Here is a 21,166-nt window from a genome sequence, read left to right as displayed (position 1 = left end):
GAACTGAGTGGCGTGCTGATGAGGAGGAGAGTGTCGCTGAAGCTGAAGGGAAAGGTGTATGCTGCATGTGTGAGAAGTGTTATGATTTATGGGAGCGAGACATGGGTAATGAACGTAGAGCAGCAACGAAGGCTGGAAAGGGTGGAAATGTGAATCGTTCGATGGATGTGCGGAGTATCGTTGAGAGAGAGGAAGACAAATGATGAATTGCGAAAGATGATGGGAATATTGCCTGTGATTGATGCTGTGAAGAGGAACAGGTTGAGATGGTTTGGTCATGTATTGAGGAAGGATGAAAGTGACTGGTTGAGAAGAGTGATGGAAGTTAATGTAGAAGGAAGTAGAGGACGGGGAAGACCGAGAAAGACTTGGCTAAAGATGGTGGAAGAAGAAATGCGGGCAAGGGGGTTAACAAGGAGAGATGCAGAAAATAGGGCAAAATGGAGAAGATTGTCATGGGGACCGCAAGGCTAACCCCCGCTCTAGCAGGGAACATGGCCTTAAAATGCATGTTGTTGTTGTTGTTGTTGTTGTTGTTGTTGTATACTCCGAGAGTCTTTCACGTGCCTTTTTGCAAACCCCAGGCATGCTGTCATGTGCATTTTTCTCAGGAGTGGCTTCTGTCTGGCCACTCTCCGATAAAGCCTCGATTTGTGAAGTGCAGTAGACTCTTTTTCTGGCAGGTTCTCCCATCTCAGTCAAGGAACTCTGTAGTTTTGTCAGAGTGATCATTGTGGTTCTTGGTCACCTCCCTCACCAAGGTCCTTCTTGTCCGGTTGTTCATTTTGGTTGGATGGCCAGCTCAAGGAAGAGTCTGGATAGTTACATCTGCTCTCCGTTTCCGAATGATGGAGCTCACTGTGCTCTTGGGAACTTTCAACACTCCAGAAATTGTTTTCTACCCTTCCCCAGATCTGTGCCTCCTCACAATTATATCTCTGAGTTCTACGGACAGTTCCTTGGACTTTGTAGTAGTTTCTGCTCTGACATGCATTGTCAACTGTGTAACCTTATATAGAAAGGTGTGTTTCTTTCTAAATCATGTCCAATCAATTGAATTGGCCACAGGTGGACGCCAAACAAGTTGTAGAGAAATCTCGAGAATTATCAAAGGAAATTGGATGCACCTGAACTCAATTTGGCGTTTCATAGCAAAGGGGTTGAATACTTATTGACTCGAGACATTTGAGCTTTTCATTTTTTATTATTTTGAAAACATGTCTAAAAAAAAATGTTACACTTTGACATTATGGGGTATTACGTGTAGATCAGTGACCATAAAAATTTCGATTCAATCCATTTTTAATTCAGGCAGTAACACAACAAAATGTGAAAACGTCAAGGGGTGTGAATACTTTCTGAAGGCACTGTATGAATGAATGTATGTGTCTTCTGCCCTTGCCTAGCATGTGATTTCTGTGCAAGCTTCCCCACAAGCCTTAGTTAAACCATTTGTATCAAATTTTATGTTTTTCTAATCTGAGTCTAATTTATAGAACGATAAGAGTTTGGTTTTCACATGTTGTCTTATTTTCCACAGTGAGCTGGTACATCTCTTGGTACATTTAGCCGAATCCAACCACAATGCGGGCCTCAAGACCATCGTGGTCATCCCTCCACCCATCACTGCTGAGTCAGTTTTTGAGTCTCAAATTTCTCTCATTCTCAGGCAGATGACACTCCTGAGCCACTGCAGCTGGGTTCTGCAGTAATTGCCTTGGGGAGCAAAAAAGGCTTCCTTGGGATTGAGATATTTTCTCACATTTTCCACATCTTCCAGTTTGTCTCATTGAATGCTCTGTCCACACTGCAGGCAGACCGCTGGTATGTTCGGCCAACGGGAGTTCGACAAGCTTGCTTCCTTAGTGGATGGGTTCAGCTTGATGACTTACGACTACTCAAATCCTGCCAGGCCTGTATTTACCACCTTTCTCTTTAGTGTTTGCCATCCTTGCTGCTGTTGTGACTTCAATTTTGTAATCTGCTTGGATTATGCTATCGCATTTCCTGGAACAGTACGATTTGTATTTGAGAATGTGGGTTAAAATCCTACTGTTTTCTGATCGGAGCCATGAAAACCAGGTGTAGAAAAATTCAGCACCAGTGAAAATTCAATGGACCTGATAATAGTGTGAGAAACCTTTTTGGCAAAAGCCTCAATTTGGACTCTACCCATTACAAATTATATGGACTACTTTTTCCATCGTCTGCAATGTAATATTCATCACTTTAGCATCGCAGAAATGAAGGGTTGTTTCAGGAAGTAGAGCAACATCTTTACCATTGGTGTTCCTCCTCCTTCCAACCAGGCCGGGCCCCAATGCCCCTCTGCAGTGGATACGGGCTTGTGTGCTGTCCTTGGATCCTCAAGGTATCTGGCGTGAGAAGATTCTCCTCGGCCTCAATCTGTATGGCATGTTGTATAGCCCTGCATCTGGAGAGCCACTGATAGCAAGCAGGTGTGTTCTCAAACATCAAGGCATTGGGTCTTGCAGATATTCTCTTCATCAGGTAGATTTAACATTGATGACTGCTTCTAACCCATGGTGTGTTGTTGGATATGTACCATCTTTTGCTCTTATCAAACGAGTTCACATTTCTCAACATTTTACTTAACTAACATTGCAATTATTAAACGATTCTATGACAACATACTAATTGTGAATGTACTAAATTTTCATTGTTAAAGCAAGAACAACTAGAAAGCACCTGAAAATGCAAAGCCTGTACGCGTCCGTTTGTGTTTAGACCTCTTCTTCTTCTTCCGTATGCTAAAATAACAAAAACAGTTTTTTTAAAATGCAAAATGAAAATCGATGATTTTATGCCGCTTTAAGCTTAAGATCTAAAAAAAACAATCAGCTTCTACCTTTTGATTGGTGAACCAATTCAGTGACCCAATATGTAAATTCTTAAAATTTCAGGTCAATCGGATGAAAATTGATGATTTTATGTGACGCTGACCTTTGACCTTTTGATCCAAGTATAATTTTTTCTTCTCCATATTATCATAATAATGGTTTGTTGAAAATTTGATGACAAAACCCAAATGGTAAATTGAAATTTCAGGTCAATTGGATGAAAATTGATGATTACAGGTGTCGCTGACCTTTGACCTTTTGACCTTTTGACAATTATTAATTTGCCTTGTCCATATTATCATCATAAAGCTTGGATGAAAATTTTATGACAAAACTCAAATGGTAAAAAAGTTACGACACACACACACACACACACACACACACACACACACGATTACAATACCCTGTCTCTTTCTGCGCATTGGATGGGCTAACTAGAATGGCACTCTGTAGAGAGCATCATACCTCCACCAGGTTGAACGGTTTACATTTTATATCCCACTGGCAGGTCAAATCTGGATGCGGACCTGAACCAAAATCTAAATGTCTTGTTCTTGTCACTTATGCAACTCATCCACCAAGTTTTGTCATAAGTCGTCCACAACTTTTTGAAATACCATATTATTTATCATTTTTGGCCCTATCATTCAATGGTGAAGAATCGCTTAAAAAATATATAAAAATCCTGCTCCGGATCTTTACCAAAATCGAATCAATTTGTTCTTGTCACACACCCAAACTGTCCATCAGGTTTCGTCCAAATATGTCCATAACTTTTTGAGATATGCTCAGACAAACAGACAGGGGTGAACACATAACCTCTGTCCACCTCGGGTGGTGGAGGTTATTACCATATTTTTCGGCGTACAAGTAAATTACCTTTTCTTTCCCCAGAAGTCTGAGCCTTGCCTTGTACTCATAATCGACTTATCTCTGGTTTAAGACATAGAATTGCATGACCGAAAAAAATTGCAAAGTGTGATTAAAAAAAAAAAAAAAGCATAAATGTTAATTTAAAACGCACAACAGCAAGTTTCCACTTAACGCCATGGATGCGTTCCTTCAAATTGCGATATTAAGCAAATAGGTGTTAAGCAGACAATGTATTTCCATAGAAGTAGTGTTGTGATGGGGGGATGTGTTGTTCGACTAGATGGGCACTTCTAGAAGGGCACTCGGTGGAGCTCAAACCTTCTCCATGCAATGCCTGATCCAGTATAACATATCGTGCCCAAGAAAATTTTACATATCATGCTTTTTATCGTTTTTTGGCCCCATCTTTCAATGGCGAAGAATCACTTTAGATATTTTTAAAAATTCTCGCATCCATATCAAAATCTTCACCAAAGTCTAATCGATTCGTCCTTGTCACACACACAACCTGCCCACCAAACTTCAACCAAATCTGTCCACTACTGTTTGAGATATCCTGCATATTAACAGTTGGGTGAAAACATAACCTCCATCTATCACAAATGGTGAAGCCTGGTGTTGGCCTAGCGGTTAGGGTGCCGGCTTGGGATCCTGGGATCCTGGGTTTGAATCGCGGTCGATGGCTGAATTAATGCCAGGGGGGTTGACTCAGCCTGTCATCCTTCCGAGGTCGGCAAATTGAGTACCAGCTCACTGGTAATTCCCTGTGTGTCGCAAAAGGCAACTAACAGGGTTGGTGGCAGGAAGGGCATCCGGCCGTAAAACATTGCTTCAAAAAGGGGACCACGGTGCCCGAAAAAGGCCAGCCCCTGCTCTGCAGGGAAAAATGGCCTCTAAAGGTGGTCATCATCATCGATCACAAATGGTGGAGGTAACAAATCAATTAAAAAAAATTAAATACACAAATGGACAATTAATTGAACAGTTACAGGGCTACTCATCAAAATGTAGAGCCGAGATTGCTTGTCGGAACGGGAGATGTGCAGGTGTGGAGTGGTTGGGTTACAGGGAGGGAGTTCAGGCCTTCGAGTCTTGGACAGACTGCTCAAATGATTTGTGGGCTGGGAAGGCAAATGGGAGGTAAGTCCGGGGCGATAGGACACTCCCCTCGCCCTGATCGGGCTTTTAGGTGAGTCGCGTGGAGAATATGGAATCGAGCATCTCCTTTCGAACTATCGAATGGGCCGTGCAGCGAATCCACATCGGAAAAGTCCTCACTGAGTTGCCACGAGATGGTGCGATCAGAGTGCCGGAGAAATATGAATACTTGTACGAAGTCGATTCTTGCGTTGAGAAAACCAGGAAGTTTAATTGTGGCTGAGAAGCTTGGTGGACAAACAATGAGTTATTGTTACCCTCGCCAGTGGTGAGGGTATTGCATTTGAGTCCGCTTGTTTGTCTGTCTGTTTGTTTGTCTTTTGTCTGTTTGTTTGTCTTTTGTCTGTTTGTTTGTCCGCACAGAATAAATGACTTTCTCTGCAACCATTGGTCCGATTGACAGGAAATTTTCACCATAGGTGCAACTCCTCCTGTAGAATTTTTTAATGATAATTATAACGTCATACGTCACGTGGTATGGACGCCATTTTGGGAAAAAAACGAAAAACTTTGCACCTCAATATCTCCGAAAGCGCTGCATAGAAAAAAATTGAGACAAGTAGTCTACGGGGTCTTCGTCATCGATGATATGGATAAATTGGTAGAGAAAAAAAATAATTATGACGACATCGGTCACGTGGTTCAGCTGCCATATTTGTTTTAACACAAAAGCCTTAAAAAACCACTAAAAACATGTCCTGGCGAGGGTCTGCAATCTCCGATTACTCTTTTCTTGTTTTACAATATGTCAGGTGTTCATGTTTATTAAAGAGTAGCCAACTACGACAGTGTTATGTGCTATGAGCCAAGGCTGATAATGTTGTAGCTTGTTTTATATACTGTACCTCTATATGATAAACAACTGTTCCTCTTTCTCTGACAAACGTATTAAAAAACTATTTACATTCCGAATTTATCCGAAAGGTTGTCCCACGAAAGAATTCAAATATTATGCACAAAACAGCTCGCCAATATTCATGACCCTGGAAGTACTGTAGCTGGTGATGGATGTGCCAAGTGTCAGGGAGGAATTATCTAACGCCTCAATTGTTCTGAATGACAATTTTGCCAATTACCTCAGCATCGTCTATGAATGAAGAAAAGAAAAATGGGGAAATTAGCCAATTTGACATGTACACCTAAAAAAATACTGTACATCAACCATTCCACTATATAAAAGGAAAACGTCACAATAAAAGGTACAAATGATCATTCTCGTAACAATATCATACGCTAGTCTGGTAGTTGCAGCACTTGGGGTTTGTAATTTCAGTAGTAGCTGCAGAAACCTTTCCTTTGGTCAAAGGCGCAGACTACCCATCTCTCCGCCTCCCCTTATTTCCTTGCCATTAGTAATAACCTCAAACTCTCACCATTGGGAGATGGGACCGAAAACGATACAAAGCAGGATGTCTCAAAAAGTTGTGGACGGATGATTTTGATTAAATGTGATTCTGTATTGTGATTTTCTGGTCTACTCTGGGATACAAAACGTAAACTGTTCACCTGGTGGAGGTATGCTCTCTACTGAGTGCCGTTCTAGTATTTCTAATGTAACTAAAGGTTGTTGCACAAACACAAACGTTTAGGTTTTCAGGAATAGTGCTCTCCATTCGCTTATTTTGGTGATGTATATATCTGTACATATTGACTTGGAGTGTATCCATGATGCTCATTATTTATCGTGAACATGCTTGTTTTGTATGATCCTTGTGTTTCCACTCTAAATTGCCCATCCTTACAGGTACGTTGAGATTTTGAACAAGCACAAGCCAAAGATCACCTGGGATGAAGAATCTGCAGAGCATTTTTTTGAATTTAAAAAGTGGGTCGCACCTCGTATTTAGTAACTCATTTGAGCATTTTCACCATCGTTGCTTTGTACTAACTCTAAATGTGCTACTGGTGTGCAGGAAAAAGGGAGGGAAACATATCGTGTTTTACCCAACTCTAAAGGTGGGTGACTCATTCGCCATTTACCATGCTAAGGAATACAACAACAGGCATTTTAAGGCCATTTTCCCTGTTAGAGCGGGGGTTAGCCTTGCGGTCCCCATGACAATCTTCTCCATTTTGCCATATTTTCTGCATCTCCCCTTGTTAACCCCCTTGCCCGCATTTCTTCTTCCACCACATTTAGCCAAGTCTTTCTCGGTCTTCCCCGTCCTCCACTTCCTTCGACATTCATTTCCATCACTCTTCTCAACCAGTCACTTTCATCCTTCCTCAACACATGACCAAACCATCTCAACCTGTTGCTCTTCACAGCATCAATCACAGGCTCTATTCCCATCATCTTTCGCAATTCATTTGTCTTCCTCTCTCTCAACGATACTCTGCACATCCGTCGAACCATTCGCATTTCCACCCTTTCCAACCTTCGTTGATGCTCTACGTTCATTACCCATGTCTCGCTCCCATAAATCATAACATTTCTCACACATGCAGCATACACCTTTCCCTTCAGCTTCAACGACACTCCCCTCCTCGTCGGCACGCCACTCAGTTCCCGAAACGTCTTCCATGCACATCTCACTCGAGCAACCGTTGCTGAGTCTGATCCACCTTCTCCATTCAGCATCTCTCCTAGGTAGCAAAATGTTTTCACACCTTCCAGCTTCACGCCGTCTCCAAGATCCAACTCAACATTTCCCCAACATCTTCACGTCTAAGGAATACCCCAACAAAAGTCTCTGCTTGTCTCCATACTTGTTTCCCACTTCCTATTTTTTGAGAAATCTCTTTGAATGTGACACTTAATGACTTTTGTTATGATGTTACAAGTACAGTATTTCTTACATAGTTTCCTGGGCCATAGTTTCCTCCATTAAACCCACCTTGGCCTGCTCGTCTAGGTTAAACATAGCTGTTTCCTTTTTAAATAAAATTTGCACCTTCACTGCGCTCCTTTATAATTTTGGGGTACCGCTGATAGAACCCCAGGTCCAACCCACAGTCTTGACACCAATGCTACAGGTTTCCTGGTTCAAGCGGGGTTCACAAGGGGGTTGCTCGGACCCACCACTTGACCTCCGACCCTGAAGCCGCACGCCACGGCTAACTCTGCAGCCCTACGGGTTGGAACGCTGGTTGGGACAACTAGTTCTAACAGGATCCTCGTGTCCAGCGTCTCATTATCTTACATAATGAGCTAGTTATCTCAACTGGAAACCGTGCTCTCGGCCTCCCACCCTTATCTACTTATTATGCACGGCCGAATGAAACCATAGGTGCTGGGTCGGCTAAACTAAGGGAGAGAATCAGTGGAGCACAACTTCCCATCTATTATGTATTCTATGTCAAACCAATGAAGGAAAAGACAATGAAGCATGTTTGGTGAGTTTATATTCGGCATTCACGAAAAATTCATGTATTTCCAGACAATCATTTGCAAGTACATACAGAATTCAAAGATACAAAGAATAGCAATTATCCATTAACATGTAAAAGCAGCAGATGCCTCCAGGCCTAATGCGTTAAGCCTACCAGAAAACCAAGATGGCGGCCATAACATGTTATCTCGGTGCCATGGTGGATGGAGCCAAGTGACGTATATGGGTGTGGTCCGGCAACTGTCCAACCAATGTGTACCTTTCAAAAATCGACCCCCACCAAGAACCCCAACAACAGCAATGAAAACCACTTGTAGAACTGTGACATGTTGCAGGTAAATGTATGTGAAATGCGTGTGTACCTTGCCCACCCAGGAAAGAGGTTTACCATTGATAGCTCATTTGAATCATTGATAACTCTGAGCGTCTTGAGTAGACAAATTAGGGTTTCTTGGAGAAAGAAAAGATTTTGCAAGTCGGTATGAAGCTGCTGCCTGCCAAGGACCTCGTGCTGTCGTCCTTTCCTGTCTCAGCCCAGCGCAGCCAGATCCGGCAGGCAGGCAGCTTTTTTGAAGTCTGGCGTCACCAATAGGTTTCAGCCATGAACAGCTCAGGTTGCTTGCCTTTCATCTCTCCTGGACCAGGCGTGGCCTCGAGGGAGCAAAGTTCATGGAAGCACTCTGATCCCACAGAAGGTGTGGCTCCAGGGAGCAAGGATTGCCCCCATGTTCTTTGACCCCGCATGAGGTATCCTCATTGGCTCGCTCCTTCCAAGGATTGCAAAGGGTCGATTGCTGTGACAAGACAGTGGATAGCTTCTAGAATAATTGATTGCGGCGGTTCTTCAAGGGTCGATTGCAGTGGTGCCATAGTGACGGTTCTTCTCAGTGCTGGGATTGCCTTTTATTGTAATATGGCTTTGAGTATGCTCGGTAACGTAATGTGTGTGCTGCAGACATGTTGCATTGTGTGCATATTGTGCTGGAGGAAAGGTGCAGGGGGGAAGGAAGGATGGGAAAGGGGGAAGTGGATTAAATGAAGGACAGAAGGGATAGAAGTGTATTAAATGAAGAAAATCTGTTAGATACAATCTCTCACTACCAAATGAGAAAAGTTATTGTATAAAATGAATGTGTAGTTTGGGAAGCCACATATTCAGACAGGTATCGTAAACATGGTCCAGCGCTTTAGAATCCATTCAGGTTAGACTACGATAGATCCAACCACCTTTGTGGGGCCACAGTCATTAAGTATTAAAAAGATTGCAGTCATTTTGTCATACTCCTTCCAGAGGACGCTGCACTCGTTGATGCAATGGCCTGTATGTGAAGCCCTAGGATGACATATTGTCGTCCTTAATTAAGTCTGCTAAAAGGTGAGTACCTCTGAGGTGCCCTTCCAGCCCCATTGCAAAACACTGAATAAACTTGCATTGCTTTGTTAAACTCCAAGAAGCTGTGTATTCAAAGCCATTCTTCCATCATTGCTTAGTTGTGGGGCATTTCTCTTTAATAGGGGGTCAGATTAATAAATGTAGAACTACTTTATTCAGTTAGGAGTAAAGGAAATGCTTGTAAATCAAGGTCATAGTACCATTTGCCCTTGTTTCTGTTCTCTCATCCCCCACATTCCTGGCAGTCTTTGCAGGAGCGTTTGGACTTGGCAAAGGAATTGGGAACTGGAGTCTCTCTTTGGGAACTGGGTCAAGGCCTGGACTATTTTTTCGATCTCTTCTGAATTAGAATAAAGAAGTTTTTTTTCTGCTGACTGTTAATCAGTGTCAGCATCAATATTAAACGTTTCAAAATGCAGGATCAGCTCTGAAGGAGGAATGGACAGAGATGATTCGTTGAAATGGGAATGGTTTGTGATGTTGATGTTCCTGTGCTGGGTAAACAGAGCACACCTGGAAATCCCCCTTTCCCCACCTCCTTTCACCACAATAAATGTCTCAACATAAGCTTAGAATGTGCATTCAATTCTAGTTTATGAATCTTCTGAAAACACACGCAAACACCTGCCTTCCTCATCCCAAAATATTGTCGCGTCTACCCTGTACTGAAGACCTCAGGGTGACAGGTGACCAAAACGAGCTTTAACTCCGAGGCATTTACCCATGTAGGGGGGAGGAGGGGAGGGTATCCGATCCCCACAAAAATAAACGTACAAGACAGGCAAATGAACAATACAACAATTAAAATGCAACAAATAATGGTTTAATGAAAATAAATGCCAGGATAGCAAAAGGTAAGGTGAACTAAATTCCTAAATGAGGGACCCTCCATATGGACTTGTATACAACACAAGGGGATGATGAAATAAAAATAACGTCGTGTGGTGCGTTGGCTGATACTCCGACTGGCGTCCTTGACCGGTCTCGGAACCACCGCGTGGGAACCGCACAAGATGTTGCGCCCAGAGCAGCCACTGACCCGTGGAGCGACGGCCAAACTCCCTCCTGCTCTGATCGTCCCATGCTCCCAAAGCTCCGATGTTTCTCTCAGGCGCACACGGCACGAAGCGCAGCCGTCACTAAGCCAGCACCAAAGAGGGAAAATATGCGGCCGCTTCCACCAACGCCAGAACAGAGAGAGACAGGGAAGTGCGCCCGCTCGTACCAAGAGCCCTGGCCAAGAGAGAGAAAATGGCGGTGCTTTTGCTTTTTACTCCGACTGTCTCAAACGTTCTCTCTGACGTCACCCGCGCTCCAATCACCGAGCGCCACTTGCTCACCTCATCGTTCTTTAACCAATCGTTCTTCGGGGCGTGGCCTCACGGCCAAACTTGGCGCCCATCGAGATGATTCGGCTAGGTGGTGTCGTCGCGTCTGGGTATCGTCAACGATGATATTTGCAATTACGTGCCGATCGCATGGCTGGCTGAGTGTGCTTTATAAGAATGAGGGGAAAAATCACAAGGGTAATTACACACTAGGAATTTGTCAATATGCCCTAACTAATCAGCATAGCTCCACCCCTCGCATGGAGACGCATAACGCTTACACGGACAGGCCCTGACTCGGATACATGAGGTTTCTTCTTCGCGACATTCGGAGCACACTACTCCATACAATTCTACCTCGAGTAAGGTATTTCATTACCTACCCCCATACACGTAACAATATGAAGAAACGCAGCTACCTCACAAAAGAACAAAGTGCTGGCATTGGATAGAATTAGTGACAGAATCATGAAAGTGAAATGTGGAATATAGTCAGTTGTAGTAGTTGTTGCAGATTGAGTGTGGATCTGAGATGAAAGAAGAATTCTGGGAACAGATGGAGATTGTAATGCAAACAATACCAAGAAGTGACAGATTAGTGGTGGCAGTTGACTGAAATGGACATGTGGGGAGAGAAAGAGAGGGATATGCGGATATCCATGTTGGAAACACTCCGAGTCGTAAATTAAGAAGGAGCCAAGATCTTGGAAGTATGCTGTGTTTTTATCAAATGGTAACACTCAACACTTGGTATCAAAAACAGGAACCACCTTATAGCCTACAATAGTAGTGGTAAAGAAACACAGTTGGATTACATCTTGGGAAGGAAAGAATATGTGAAGGAAGCAATGGGCTGCAAAGTCTTCCCAAATTAAGCACTGACCACCCAACAGAGTGCTGATGGTGAAGAAAATAAAACCACAGAATACTAGAGGTAGACAGAACATCAGGTAGTGGAAAGTCCAAGATCTGGAAATTAGGGAGAAATCGAGAGCAGATCGAGAGACAGTAAAGTTATGACAGACACCAGAGAAGACGTGTGGAACTTGGCAGCAGAATGAATTAAAACTGATGAAGTGTGAAGAAGATCATCATGGATGAGGAAAGCTGGAAAAGAAACTTGGTGGTGGAATGAAAACACAGAAAGTGCAAACAGAGAAAAGAAGGTATGTTAAAGAGGGACAAAAAGACGTCTTCAGAATAGCAGCTCCGAAGGGATAGATTAACAAAAGAAGTGGGAAATGTCCGGACAATGAAGGATGCAGAAAGTGTAACTCCAGTGAAGGAAGATGAAATCAAAGTGAAGTGAGGGCAATACTTTAACTAGCTTGTGAATGAAGAAAACCCAAGAAAGGAAAGGTGGTTGAAAATCAAGGAATGACAACGAGAATTAATTTGGAAGAGACCAGGAAGCATTGAGAGGAATGAAAAAATGGCAAACAGTGGGACCTGATATGATACCAGTGGAAGTACTGTATGGACCTGTGTCTGTGAATATTGGATTACACGTCATGAATAAACTTTTCAATTGTGTTATAAGAGGAAATTCCAAGGGCATGGAGTAAAGTATTCCGGTACCTATATTTAAAGGGAACGTGGACGTCCAAGAATGCAAAAACTACCGAGGAATTGAACTCTGATCACGTACTTTTTAGATACGGGTGAGAGTAATGAAATACCGGGAATGTCAACGCAACATAAAGTTTGTACTCATTGATATGGCGTAGGTTTACGACTGGGTACACTGGGAGGAAGTCTGAAAATATGCAATAATTTGCGGAGTCTCCAAGAGGTATGCACGACTATTACAGGACATGCATAAGGAGTGCCAGGCGAGAGTAAGAAACGATGTGCGAGAGAGTGAGTTTTGAAGTTAAAATTGGATTGCATCAATGTTCGGCACTGAGCTCCTTCCTCTTCCTGATTGTTATGGCTATTCTAACTCAGCAAGGGAGACAGGAAGTGCCATGGTCAATGGTGTTTGCAGATAACATTGAGCTATGTGGTAGGGATGATGATGGTCCTGAGATGGAGAAAAGTGTTGAGAGATAGGGGTGTGAATACCAGTAGACCAAAAACTCAATATTTGTAAGTTTGAGCTTAGGGAAGCGGATTGGGTGGGGCCTCCACACCAAGTCGCGTTTCCTATCCTTCCGGATATTGTCCTTAACCCTTTGAACCCAAGCGCATAGTTTACCAGCTCCATATACCCTTGCGGTCTACCGCCCGTGACGTGCTTTATTACTATGCAAATTCGAAGATTTTTCATGTATATTGTTTGGACTTTTGCGTTATTCTGTCTGGTCTGGTTGTCTATTTGGATGTCACAATTCTACAGGTCACAATTTTAAACCCATCTTTACGGAACTTCATCAAATGGTAGAGTTGGCCATAAGGAAGAAGCATATTGATGTGGAGGTCAAAAGGTCAACATAGACCAAAGTTCAACAACTTTGTCAAATTTCTAAAATCTTAAATTGTCATCTGATCGACTTGATATTTGAAGAGGATTTTCCATATCTGGTCACTGAATTCAACCACCAATTCTTCTGGAGGTCAACATAAGCCAAAAGGTCAACATAGGCCAAAGATCAACAACTTAAAGCGGAATTTCTAAAATCGTAATTTTATTTTCATCCAATTGACGAAGTTGAACAGCATTTGCAGATTGAGTCACTGAATTGGGAAATTAACTACTTTTGAGGTCAAAAGGTCAAAGGTCATCTCAAGGTCAAATTCCCAAAATAATCATTTTTCATATGATTGATTTGAAAATCAAACAGCAATTACATATAATAGTGCATCACTGAATTGAGAAACCTATTATTTTAAGGTTTATGGTCAAAAGGCCTTCCGTCAACTCAAGGTCAACCTTTGAAAATCATAAATTTTCTTCTAAATAAGACCAAAAGTCTAACAGCGGCGTAGCCGGGCTTGTAAAATATTATAAACCACAAACACACATGATTAGCTTTTTAAACAGTCGCTAATGCTGTTTATAACATTAAACAAAGAAATTTGGAGGAATCCCGACATCCATGAAGTAAGTTTTACTTGCAGAACTGAGCAAAGATCTACTGTAATCTAGATTATACCCCACAAGGGTTGGAGGTGTGCTCATTTACCAAGCAGCTAGCTAGCGCTTGCCAAGCCAGCCGTTCCTGAAGGGTTTTGAATGGAGTGCTTGCTCGAATGCTTAAACCACTTGGTGATCTCTCCACAAGAAACTTGGTAAATTAATACACACCCAATGTTCTTGAGACCCGCCAATAAAGAGACTGTAATCTATATACCCCAAAGAGGAATCACCGTTGCTGCCACTCTCAAAGTGAGCGGGTGTTTAGGTCGTAATGACATCATGTACCATCATGTAGATGGGCAATGGGGTTTCTCTGTCTTTGTTGTGACGCACAGTAGTACTTCCCACCCTGCGACGGATGGAGCTATTGTACTGCAACAACTGAGCTGTGCTGAGGGTTGCTTGGGTTACACCATCACCTGATTGAGACTTGATGTTGGGGCCGTCGAGGATCATGGACACCAAAGTCAACAGTGACTGAGGTACTGATTTTACTTGGCAGTCCTCATCAAATGAACCTGTGAATGTAGCTGCAGTTTGGAACATTTCTCTACGTACTATCTCCGCTGCCCTTGCAAGACATATGGCTTCGTCATCGTAGTCTTCTTTGCAGACTTTACGGAGGGCAGGTCCTACATCTTTATCAAATGCAAGTAGTATATCACGCCCTTCCTTATGAGCCGTAAGGTCTGGGATTTGGGCCAGGATACGATTTTTTAACTCTGTGCTATGTTGTCTGACATGCTGCTCCACTCCAAGTTGTTCTAGACGATTAGAATAAAGTTTGACGAGATCTGCAAGTTTAAAGACAGGGGCATGCTCTTCATCTATTCTTGTTTCATCGATAAATGACAGCAACTCGGCTAGTGCAATCCCATGGTTGACTTTATCAGTTGTGTCCATCTTCTGTTTATCTTGTAATGATTTCGTTTTGTTGTAAAGTGAAACAAGACACCTTGGATGATATTTTGCATCTTGTGCGACCATGTCCCCAGCACTCAATTTTGCAAGTAGCCTCTCGTCCTGCAGGTCTAATGCACATCTTCGTACGCGTGAGTCTAGACGAAAAGTTGATGCCTCACGGAGTGGTTCGGAAGTTGACACATCTTCGCATAAAAAACAGACATCCGATGCTGCCACTTCATGATGAGCGACTTGACGAGTGTATTTCTTGGATGGAGTAGCATCAGGGTCGCAACCCTGTGTGCATTTCCTTTTTTCTGCTCGTTGTAGTTTTATATTATTGAATTTTGTATGGCAAGATTTGTGCCACTTGGTATTGTTCGCCAGAAACGTAGCTTCAATGCCATTCCCGTCATCAAGGCGTCCTAATTCTAGTGGCATCGGTAATTCGTGAAGTTCATTGAAACGTCTGATGTTGAAGGCAACGGTAGAATAACCAACTCCAACATCGTGCCGTTTTGATTCTGCTGGGCATTGCAAACTTTCTCGTGTGATTTTTTGCCACAAAACGCACTTGTTCCAATCCGTCTGTACCTGCGCCTTTGATTGTCCAGGTTGCAGTGGATCCACTAGCTGATAACTCTTAGACATTTCGCTGTTCGAAACACCAACTGAAAAAAAAGATAAGATACGATAACAAGTTGCAATAAATAAATAAAAACTTTATTTAATTTGCTAATTTGCACTTTATTTAATTTGCTAATTTGCACTAATTTGCATAAAAATGATACGTGGGACATTTTTTCAACTATTTAACATAGCAAATCATTTTCTACACATTTTTTCCTATCTATAGACACCAATGAGAAGTATATTTCGGGGGGGGTGCACGAGACCCCTATCTAGCCACTAGACTAAAAGCGGCCATTTTGTAAAATGGCCGCCATGGCTCCCATAGGACGTTTTCGCGGTGGGTCCATATCTGGAATTATTCATTAGACTATTATCTATGACTGTGCCAAATTTCATGCTTGTACGTATAAACCCACAATTGTTACACCTATCTGCCTGACTATAAAGCTGCTTTAGAGAGCCATGCCTCAATATCCTGCTTAGAGTACATGTCAAGTTTCTCCTTCATGATCATATGTTCTTCTGCTAATTTTTGGAAGGGGGCTCGGAATGGCGTAGCATAGGGTACACGGTTGCTGACAAAATAGGTTTGGTGCAGGTGGAAGTGGAAACCGGGTACCCCCAGGTGCCAGGTGCCTTCAGGGCGGCATTCGGTGATATCGCCGAAAACTTGGGTTTGTATCGTGTGCCTTCAGGTGCCAGGTGTCCACGACCGCTCCACACTTACACAGAAACACTTGAGAACGATTATCACGGACACTTTTCATGTACGATCGCGATGATAGTTGTGCTGGCGCAGACAGCTGGAGGTAAGTTTGGATCGGGGCGCCTCCCAGTAATGGCGGACGCAAGAGCGCCGCCTATCGGCGAAGGGGGCACGATCGTCCTTATCGGATCAGTCTATATGTTTGAGGGGACATACACACATACAGACGGACAAACTGTTCTCGAGGGCTCTGCCCGATGGGCGACGCCGTAAAAATAATCCATTTTCATCCGATTGACAGAGACAGAGAATCCTGTTTATTTTGAGGTCAAAGTTCATCTTGAGGTCAAATTTCTGAAATCGTCATTTTTTCATCCGATTGACTTGAAAGTTTAACAGCATTTGCATATTGAGTCACTGAATTGCTAAAAACTATTTAAAGGTCAAAGATCAACACGAGGTCAAACTTCCAAAATCATCAATTTTCATCTAGAAAATAATAAAATTTAATTCGATTGACCTGAGCTTTGATTAAGATCGTCATTTAAAATCTAAATGAAATGGACGATTTTATGTATCCATGGCAACAGTTGGGGGGCGGGGGTGGTGGATTTTGCAATTATCGTGCGACATCTTTCTTTTTGTCCCCCGTCGCACCGCGGAGCGAAAGGGGGACTATGGTTTTCCCCTCCGTCCATGTGTCCGTCCGTCCGTGCGTGCATAAGCGAAGGACCGAATTCTAATTTGGTGTGTGGGTGCAACCCACGTCAAAATCCAAGATGGCCGCCACCATGTATGTCTGAAGCCATGTATGTTTGAAACTTGTGAGCGGAATATCTTGAAAAATAAGCGAAGTACCAACTTCTAATCTGGTGTGAGGGTGTATCTAAGCATAAGGAAGAACGCTATTGAAAATTGTGTCGCCACGTCAAAATCGAAGATGGCCACCGCCATGTATGTCTGAACCTTGAGTGGAATATCTTGAAAAATAAGCGAAGTACCAACTTCTAACGTGGTGTGTGGGTGTATGTAGGCATTTATTTTTTTTGTATACACAGAGTCGAGGCTCGTGAAAGCTAACATTTATCAAACAAACAAATCAAACAAACAAGCAAACAAACAAAGTATATAAAAAGGGCAGCAGTCGACAAGATGGGGAGAGAAGGGGAGGAAGCACACAAACAGCATTTGAAAGCAGGGACATCGGGAGATGTGTGGGAGGGAGAGGGCCTGGGGGAGGCAGGATAGGTATAAAACGCAAGGACACCAAGGACTTCCAGGAAAGAAGTCGGCACCTCAAAAAAGTGGGTTTGGGGTGAAATTAGCAGGGGTAGAAAAGATCAAGGTTTTGGATTGGGGAAGATAAGAGATGGTGGTGAACAGCCGTTTTAAAGACCTGGAGGTGGGATTGAAGAGAGTGAGGGAGTTTGTTCCAGAGGCGGGAGAAAAGAGAAATGAAGGAGTGAAGGTGAGCAGAGTCTTGATTTTGGCAGTTTAACCATAAGAGGGTTGCAGGCAGATCTTGTGCGACCTGGAGGAATATTTGGGGGACAGAGCCCAGAGAGAGCTGGGGGAGCAAGGCCGGAGAGGAGTCGGTAGAAGACGGAAAGACCACCAACCTGCCTGCGGTGAGTAAGTGAAAGGCCCTCGGAGATAGTGTCATCGCGGGAGATTCCAATGATTCTGAACGCTTTGGTTTCAACAGCGTGAAGACGAGCTAGGTGGGAGGCAGGAGCACCAGCCCAGAGGGGAGAGCAGTACTCCATTGAGCTGTGGATGAAAGCCTTGTATGTGGTGAGGAGCTCAGGTGTGCCAAGGAAGGACTTCGCACGGCGGACGATGCCCAGTCGGCGACTGGCTTTGGAGGCCAGCTTGGAAATGTAGTTTTCCCAGGAAAGATCATGGCAGATAGTGAGACCCAAAAGCTTGAGTGACAGAACTTCTTGGAGAGGATTATTCAGAAAGTAGATGGGAGGGTTGTCCAGTCGGTCTTTTCGGAGAGACATCATAAGAGTGTGAGATTTGTCAGGATTGAAAGACATGTTCCACTTGTTTGCCCAGTCTGATTTTGTCCAGGTCTGCAGAGAGTGAGGAGGCTGCAGACTGCCGATCTGAGGGATGAGGAATGGAGCGGCAGAGAGTTGAGTCATCAGCAAAGAGATAGAGAGGATTTTCAAGAGAGTCAGAGAGATCATTGATGAAGACCAGAAAAAGCACAGGGCCCAGAACACTGCCTTGGGGAACTCCAGCCTGAACAGGAAGAGGAGATGAGAGAAACCCATTCAGGGCCACACGTTGACTACGACTAGAGAGGAAGTCCGCCAGCCATGCGTGGAGATTTACATGGATACCAAAGGAGGAGAGTTTGGTGAGCAGAGCGGGGTGCCAGACCGTATCGAAGGCACGTGATATGTCGAGGGAGACAGCTCTAATTTCCTGTTTGGCATTGAGGACCTCCATCCATTGTTGAGACAGCAGAAGCAGCATGTCCAGAGTGACCTGGTCTGAAACCAAATTGATGATCAGAGATCAAGCCATTGGAGAAGAGGAAAAATTTCATAGCCGAAGCACTGATGGATTCCATGACTTTGCTGATAATTGGGAGAAGGCTGATTGGTCTGTAGTTGCTAGGATCTGTTTTTGCACCTTTTTTGTGCAAAGCGGTGATGTTGGCTGATTTCCAAGCAGATGGCAATTGACCTTGAGCAAAAGAGAGGGTGAAGAGCACAGAGAGAGGGAGTGAAAGAGCGGAAGAACAGGATTTTAGGACCCGTGGGCTGATGCCGTCAGGTCCAGTTGCAGAATCAGAGTCGAGGGTTGACAGAAACTTTTGCACCTTGTCAGGAGGAAAGGACAGAGTCCAGGAGCAGCTGGGTACAGTGGGTACAGAGAGGGATGGGTTTGGGACACAATATTTAGAGGCAAACACAGAGTTGAGGCATTCAGCTTTTTCACGTGCGGATTCAGCTGTGTAGCCGTTTGAGGTATGGGAGGGGATGGAGGGGGAACAAACACCAGAAACAGATTTGACCAGACGCCACCAGGATTTGGAAGAGGGAGACAGATAAGAGAATTCGGTCTTGAGAACGGAGAGATATCGTTTCCTGGCTCTCCTGAGGGTAGACACACTTGTTTCGGGCTTTGTGAAAGGAAATGAGATTTCCTTCCGTTGGATTTGCTTTCCAGGAGACGAAGGCAAGTTGTTTCTGGGCAACAGCCTTACCACAAGATTCCGTGTACCATGGACGGGAGGAAGGGTATGATAACTGAAGACGAGATGGGATAAATCTGTGCATGAGAGAGAGCAATTTACTTTGAAAGAATTCCCAGGATGAGTTGATGTCAGAGGCGGTAGAGATGGGAGACCAGTCCAGATGATTGATGGTTGCTTGAAGACCGTGCCAGTTGGCCTGAGTGAAATGCCAGACTCGTCGACGCTGAGCAGGCTCCATGAGAATGGTCAGAGAGATGTCCACTTTAACAAGCACATGATCAGATTGGAGCAGAAGAAGAGCAGTCGACATTTTCAGGGAAGTTAGTCATAACCAAGTCCAGAAGAGAAGATGCTCCGTTGACTGAGATCCAGGTCGGGAAATCGACAGATTGTGTCACTCCCAGTGAGTCGCAGAAGTCCTTTGCTGAGGAGCCATGGCTGGTGAGAGAGGTATCCACACCCAGCCAACTGGCATGGTGACAATTGAAATCACCACATATGAGGAAGAGAGAGAGTTGGGATGAGTAGATAGAAGTTGGTCCATATAATCAGACAGCGAGATGTAGATGAAGTCATCACTGTTTGGTGGACGGGACAACACACATATGAACAAGAGGTGGGAGCGAAGGGGAAGCCGTAGCCAGAGGTATTCCTGGGGGTGAGGTGGAGAGAGTGCAGTGCAGGGCGAGTGAGGAAGAGAGTTTTTGATAAAGATAGCAACCCCACCTCCAGGACGAGGCTCAGGTCTATCATACCGGAGGAGGGAGTAACCCGGGAGAGATACTAAGGAATCAGAGACATCATGAAGGAGGAAAGTTTCTGTTAAGCAGATCACATCTGGTTTGTCAGAAGCAACCTGTATGGAGAGATCAGTTAAGTTTGAACGAAGGCCCCGGATGTTTGAGGTCCAACCCGTTAATGAAGAGGAAGGGGGAGCATCGGATACAGAACAGGGGGAGGGGTAGGGTAAGATGTGGAAGAGGTGGAAGAGGTAGGGAGAGCTGTTGAAGGTGTGTCAGAGATTTCAGAATAGCTCGGAGAAAGGGAAGGATGGGGCGGACAAAAGGTTTGATGGTGATTGGGTGAGGCACAATGAGCTGTTATTTGAGGAGGGGGAAGAGCGAGGCAGAAGGTTGGGGGAGATGGAGGTGAGAGTTGGAAGGGGGAAGAAGCGGGGAGGACACTTTGAGGAGGGTGAGTGAGAGGGGGGAAATTGAGAAGAAATGAGGGTGGGGAGATTTGAAGGGGAGGGGCGAGGGGGGAGTTTAGGAGGGAAAGGACAAGGAGAGGGATTTGAAAGGGATGGGATATGGGGGAGATTTGGAGGGGAGGGGTGAGGGGGGAGTCTCGGAGGGGAGGGGCGAGGGGGAGTCTTGGAGGGAAGGGGCAAGGGGGGAGATTTGAAAGGGATGGGTGATGGGGAGGATTTGGAGGGGAGGGGCAAGGGGGAAGATTTGAAAGGGATTGGTGATGGGGAAGATTTGGAGGGGAGGGGTGATGGAGAAGATTTGGAGGGGAGGGGTTATGGGGAAGATTTGGAGGGGAGGGGTGAGATTGGATTTTAGAAAGTGTACGATTAATGGGAAACGAACATTTATTGCAAAATGAGTTTCTTGTGACCTTCGAGTCAAAAATACGTTTAAGGACGCTGGAGGGAGGATGGAGTGCAGGAGAGTTTCGGGAATG

General features: G+C 44.2%; 1 protein-coding gene across 1 annotated transcript in view; it reads left to right on the top strand.

Moving 5' to 3' along the window:
* Nucleotides 1–10,184, top strand: part of CHID1 (chitinase domain containing 1) — a 31,302-nt gene extending 21,118 nt beyond the window's left edge. The window contains exons 7-12 of the mRNA XM_068124128.2: nucleotides 1,541–1,633; nucleotides 1,814–1,912; nucleotides 2,310–2,459; nucleotides 6,637–6,717; nucleotides 6,806–6,848; nucleotides 9,863–10,184. Coding sequence (XP_067980229.2) covers nucleotides 1,541–1,633; nucleotides 1,814–1,912; nucleotides 2,310–2,459; nucleotides 6,637–6,717; nucleotides 6,806–6,848; nucleotides 9,863–9,961 — 565 coding nt within the window. The 3' untranslated portion in view covers nucleotides 9,962–10,184. The remainder of the gene's footprint in view (nucleotides 1–1,540; nucleotides 1,634–1,813; nucleotides 1,913–2,309; nucleotides 2,460–6,636; nucleotides 6,718–6,805; nucleotides 6,849–9,862) is intronic.
* Nucleotides 10,185–21,166: the final 10,982 nt, after the last annotated feature.

Source organism: Myxine glutinosa, chromosome 8, assembly GCF_964187855.1.
Source record: "Myxine glutinosa chromosome 8, kmMyxGlut1.1, whole genome shotgun sequence".
Lineage (NCBI taxonomy): Eukaryota > Metazoa > Chordata > Myxini > Myxiniformes > Myxinidae > Myxine > Myxine glutinosa.
Note: the sequence above shows the minus strand (reverse complement) of the source record. Positions and strands in the feature narration are given on the sequence as shown.